This window comes from Onychomys torridus, chromosome 4 (assembly GCF_903995425.1).
Source record: "Onychomys torridus chromosome 4, mOncTor1.1, whole genome shotgun sequence".
Lineage (NCBI taxonomy): Eukaryota > Metazoa > Chordata > Mammalia > Rodentia > Cricetidae > Onychomys > Onychomys torridus.
The window spans coordinates 6,295,419-6,301,418 of NC_050446.1; the positions used below are offsets into that span (position 1 = coordinate 6,295,419).

General features: G+C 54.4%; 1 protein-coding gene across 1 annotated transcript in view; it reads right to left on the reverse strand.

Annotated features, from left to right (window-relative positions):
* The window catches only part of Eng (endoglin), a 36,578-nt gene extending 34,505 nt beyond the window's left edge, over positions 1–2,073 (reverse strand). The window contains exon 1 of the mRNA XM_036184621.1: positions 1,638–2,073. Coding sequence (XP_036040514.1) covers positions 1,638–1,704 — 67 coding nt within the window. The 5' untranslated portion in view covers positions 1,705–2,073. The remainder of the gene's footprint in view (positions 1–1,637) is intronic.
* Between the last annotated feature and the right edge of the window lie 3,927 nt (positions 2,074–6,000).

Sequence of the window (6,000 nt, forward strand, 5' to 3'; positions counted from 1 at the left end):
ATATGGCAGGCAAGAGCTCTACCGCTGAGCTACACACACAGGAAATAACTGTCAGAACTCACTGCTTCCTAATGATTTTACTCACTTTACCGTCACCCACAGTCCAGTGGTTCCCAACCTCCCTAGTGCTGACATTTTAATACAGCTTTTCATGTTGTGTGACCCCAACCACAAAGTTATTTCTTTGCTACTTCATAACTGTACTTTGACTACTGTTCCGAATCATAATGTAAATATCAGATATCTGATATGTGACCCCCTATGGGCTCAAGACCCACAGGTTGAGAACTGCTGCTCTGCACCCTGGAGGGTGTCTGTGCCTCGGGTCTGTAGGGGGGAGAGGCGATTGCTGTGTGCCACTGAATTCTAGTTTCCAAATAAGAACTGAGGCTTAGTGGATTGCAATCAGCCCTGAGGGAATATTTGTAGCACTGTCATTGGCTACCTAAAATCTGGAAAGTTACCTAGACTCTGACACCTCACCTTCCATGCTACAAGTCAGACCCTAAGGGTCTCACATGTCTCCCCAAACCCAGAGGAAGAGTGCCTGGGGTCCTGGCCCAGGCTGGGGTCAGGCTCTGTTATAGTAGGTGGACTTGGAGGGTCACAGCCTCCATTTTCTCTTCTGGGAAATGGGATAATCGTGGAAGCCATCTTGCAGGGTCACATGTGGTCAGAGTAAGGATTCTGGGGGCCACAGGCATAGAGTCAAATCCCTGCTAAGTCACTCAGTGCCTCTAGACTCAATTTCCGGTTGACCAACGAGGTGGTGTCAGATTTCCCATCAATTACAGGCTTTAAGATGCCAGGGTGGCCCCATTTCCTCCCCACGCTCCTGCCTCCTGGCAGCCCATTCCAATCCTCGGACAATCCCCTGAATCTGCAGGTGGGCAGGTAGCTGTCCAGAGGTAGGGGTGACCGAGGAGCAGGCCCCACTGAGACCGACCATGAGTGAGACTGGGGTCTGGGGTCCTCGCCACCCTTCCTGGGGTGACTTTCAATTGTCAGCCTGGCTGAGAAGAGCCACAGAACCCCTAAATGAGCCTGTGTCCTTCTTGAGAAGGGGAACAGAGACAGGGCAGAGCATGTGGCCTTTGTGGGTTCAGTGGGGTTCCGGGAGTTGGGCAAAGCCCGGGAGAAGTGAGAAGACTTGAAGCTGGCAACTCTTTGGGCAAACGATGTTACCATAAGCCTTTTCTACAGCACCCTCCCTGGCTCAGAGGGCTCAATGTCATCCCCCAAGATGACACCAGGAATTAAGAAGGTCAAAGTTGGATCCAGAGCTGGCTTTCTCCTGTGCCCCCCACCCTCCGCCCGCCCGAACTTCCTCAAATGCGAAGCTCAGAGAAGGGAAGGAGTACTCTCAGGGATGCACAGCATTCTGGCTCCTGGCCTTCTTGATCGCTGGACGCAGCAGGTGCCAGGGCTAAAGTGAACAGCTTACTTTTAACGCTTAAGTCTGGCGTCCTGTGAAATCTTTTACTCCTACTGAGTTGAAAGAGTTGGTGATCCCATTCCTGCCTCCTACCACGTTGGAGGTGGCTTTACCAGCTATGAGCTCAGACACAGGATTAGGACCTGGAACACCCAGGGCCTGGTCTGGGCTGTGTCCCCAACCGTGGGCGCTGGACACTTACTTGTGGGCACGAAGCTGTAGAGAGCCAGCAGCAGGGTAGTGGCCAGAGGGAGCATGCCACGGTCCATGCTGTCCACCTGGGAGTCTCTGCGCTGGGCCTTATCCGGTGTCCAGAGGCAGGGCTGCGGGTGGGCGCCGGGGACGGCGTGGGTTCGCACGGGGACCCGAAGGGAGCAGGCGGCCGGAACGACCACGTCCCTGCTCCAGCCTTCTGAGGTGGCGGCTGAGAAGTCAGGAGAAGTGAGCGAGACTCACAGCAGGGCAGGGGTCTCTAGCTGACTGGTTGGCGGGAAAGAGAAACTGGGCTCTTTTGAACAGCAGCCGGCAGCGGTCCTGGCCTGGGGACACAGATGGAGGTAGGGGTCTGACCGTCCTCAGCAGGGAGCTCAGCTCATCCAGCCGGGCCCAGAGAGGCAGGAAATGCGCTTCCTTAGAGAAGGGGCCGGGCCAGGCTGCCTGCCAGGCGGGTAGAGGAAGTGCCACTCGCTTTGTCGCTGGGTGGGGGGCCCTGGGATGGAGGAGGCAGGGTGATGGGAGGGCCCAGTCGGCAGACCTCCCCCCATGCACCCCACCCTCCATCTACCCTTACCAAGGCTTGCCGGTGAGGGCACATCTGGGAACCTGACAGGGTCAAGTTCTGGATGAATCCCTAGTAACTCAGGCTCTTTCTACAGATGAGGAAAGTAGTCATGGGCCAAGACAGATGGTGCCTGGGATTCTAGCTGGTCCGTACCAGCGTCAATGCAGAAGAATTACTCTTGGCTGTGCATCTGTGTTACAGACAGGGAAATTAAGGCCCAACATGAGGAAGACATATTCCCAGGTTAGCATAGAGCAGCTGAGACTGTACTCCCTGGGCCCGGAGAGGATCACAGAGACCCTCAGGGCCCACACAGTTCCAAAGCCACAGAACATACAGTTGACTTTGGTGGCACACACCTTTAATCCCTGCCCCATGGAGGCCAAGGCAGGAGGGATGTGAGTTGGGAGGAAGCCTGGGCTATACATAGTGAGACCTGTCTTGAAGGAGGGACAGGCACAGACATCCATGGCATCTCTGAAGTCAGATGGCCTTGGGTTTAGATCTGGTTTGCTTATTTCCAGCTAAGACCTGGGGCTGAGTCCTTAATCTCAGCTACCTGTTTGTGATATAGGGCACAGCTGCGTCCTCTGCCCCAGGCTCTTGGGAGACTTTCTGAGGACCAGATGCTAGCTAGCTACAGCTCTGAGCCCTGGGCCAGGTCCCGCAGAAGCTGCTTGCCAATCCATGCTCCCTCAGCTAAAGTGACAATCCCAGAATACCCCATGCTCGTTTTGCAAATAGTAAACACAAAAAGTGTGCCACCATGTTTCTAGGTGGCATTTAGGGTCAAGCCCAGGAAAACTTAGAGACAAAAGCCTGAACTACCTGGAAAGGTGTCAGGGACTGGGGGAGTACAGACGCCGGCAGCCAGCCGGGAGGCCAAGAAAGGACCAGGTGCCTAAGGCACTGAAGTAGGGCGAACTTGGGTCATCCTGGGGCAATAGCAAAGGTGCAGAGAGGTTAAGAAGCCCGTCTCCGGGGGCCTGAATACAGGGACTTCCTCCCTGGGGCCAGTGGGAGAAGCTGGAGGTGCTGGAGTGTAGCCTGGCGTTTCAGGTCTGGCCCCTAGGTGCCCTCCAGTGTTCCATGCCTCAGTGACCAGGCCAGGCAGGCAGTTGGTCTCTGCAAGGGCTGACATGAAGCAGGGAGAGTGGAAGTGGGTCCTGGAGGCAGGTTGGAGGAAGGCCAGCTTTCTCTCAAGCTTGCAAGGCCTAGCTCACCAGGCGTCTTGGGGATGACAGGCTCTGCCCTTCCCTTCAGCCGTGGAGATAGTGGATAGAGACGCCAGGACTCCAGAAGGCAGAATGGGGGTGGTGGCAGAGTGTCTGTGAGCTGTTCTCTACATGCTGACAGAATCTGTTGTGGGGACCGTCAGCCCTGCCCTGGGACTAAACTCCACACCAGGGCCCACCCTGGGCGTTCACCTTATCAGTACCAAATTGTCACCATTGACAAGAAGTCTGCTCCTGTAGGCTTTGTTTTACACAGGTGGAGACCAGCTTGCTAAGGAGCACAATGTGGGCACCTTGTGGCTTCCTGCCCTCTGCCCAGCTCCATGCCGGCTGCAACATCTGAGCTAAGTAGCCTAAGGGGGCAGCTGTTACAAAGACTCACAGGGTGAGATGACAGCCAGGGGACCCTCTGGACCCCCATCAAGGCTTTGTGTCCCAGGCCCTTCAGAGATGGCTGACCTGCCCCTCCAAGGCTTCTTAACCTCTCCACAAGCACCCTGCTGTCTCAGGGTGATCCAGTCACTTCCTATTTCCCTACCTTCGCCTAGGCTTGGTTCCCTAGCCTTGTTTTGTTTTTTAGTTTTTTCTGTTTGTTTGTTTTTTTTTCGAGACAGGGTTTCTCTGTGTAGCTTTGCGCCTTTCCTGGAACTCGCTTTGGAGACCAGGCTGGCTTCAAACTCACAAAGATCCACCCGCCTGGCTCTGCCTCCTGAGTGCTGGGATTAAAGGTGTGCACCACCACCGCCCGGCTTGTTTTTTAGTTTTGAAACAGGGTCTCACTGTGTAGCCTGGCTGTCCTGGAACTCACTTTGGAGACCAGGCTGGCCTCAACTCATAAAGATCTACCTGCCTCTGTCTCCCAAGTGCAGGGATTAAAGATGTGGCCACCATGCCTGGCTCTCAAGGACCCTTTTAAAGGCCCTTCCCAAGCCATCTGTACTGCACAACCATCTCCATTTAGATCAGAAAAAAGACCCAGTGTCTTCTCCAGAAAACAGGGGAGGCTCCAGGCTGGTACAGAGGGGGATCTGTGGAACAGCAGCTAATGGGGATCACCTATAATCCCAGCTCTTCACAGGCAGGAGGATGACCACAAGTTTGAGGTCAGCCTAATCTACACAACAAGGTCTAGGCTGCTCTAGCAAGAGCCTGTCTCAAAACACCGGAAAGGAAAGAAAAAGGAAGAGGGGCCTACAAGATGGCTCAGGGAATCGAAGTGCTTGCCACTAAGCCTGACAGCCCGAGTTTGATTCCTGGGCCTACATGAAGAAAGAAAAGAACGGACTCCTCAAAACTATCCTCTGACCTCCACATGTATGTCCACATACACACGCATATACAAACACAGTAAGTAAAGAAATAAACGTAATTTAAAAATTTAAAAAGAGAAGAACCAGGGAAAGGAAGCCCTACCTGTCGGGTTTAGGGGCCTGACCAGAGACTTGAGGGAATGAAGGGTATGCAGCCACCAGGTCTGGAAGCTTTGAGCACAGAGGGGTCCTTGCCAACCTGAAGTCTGGGTGGTACCTCAATGCCCAGTGCACATCACTAAAAGTCCCATGAGGGTAGGGACTTCGATGGCCTCAGCTGCTTTGTCCCTTTACAGAGCCAAGGGGACTTTGTTTCTTTCTTTCCTTCCCCCCCCCCCCCCGAGACAGGGTTTCTCTCTGTAGCCCTGGCTGTCCTGGAACTCACTCTGTAGACCAGGCTGGCCTGGAACTCAGAGGTCCACCTGCCTCTGCCTTCAGAGTGCTGGGATTAAAGGCGTGCACCACCACCGCCCAGTGTTCCTTAAGATACTTTCCTTTTTCTGTAAGGATGGAGAAAGCTGGCTTTCAATTTGCAATCCCCTTGCCTCAGACCCCTAAGTGTTCAGCACTGTGCACAGCAAGATAAATTTATTGAAACCCTGAGGTACCCTGGAAGCCAAGGTGGGACTGAGGATTGTGGAATGGGGAAACTGAGGCACAGAGGCAAAAGTCTTGTTTCTGATCTCTAGTACATAGACCAGTCCTGGGCTGGTTCTTCTGTCCCAACAGCTTGGTGGTCACAGCACCGTGCACAGACCTGAGAAAACTGTGGTTTGCTTCCAGCACGCTCTCTCCCTCTGGGGACACAACCTTCCAACTCCCTGGCTCCCAAAGGACAGACAAGGGCAAGAGAGAAGGGTACATCCTTTGGCTTTGTCCCCCAAAGGCTGACCCCACATCAGTCCCCTCTCCCCTGAAGATCATAACCTACCCAGGGTCCATCCTATAATGCCCAGGCACTGGGTCCCTCTCCTCACCCATCAGGCCAAGCAGTCATGTGCACAGGGTGAGACTTTCCTGCCCCCACCTGTGTCCATATACCCCTCACTGCAGTCTCTCGAAGCTGTCCCTTGGGAGCCAGCCATCTGTTTCCTGCCCTAATCCCAATGCAGATGTTCTCAGGTCCCTCCTGTGCATACTCCAGGAGATACATGGCCCCCTGCCAGGCCCTGTGCATGGCCCCCACAGCAGGCTCCATCTTCCTCCTGGCTGGGCCAGAAGGCCTGAGCAGCAAGCAGG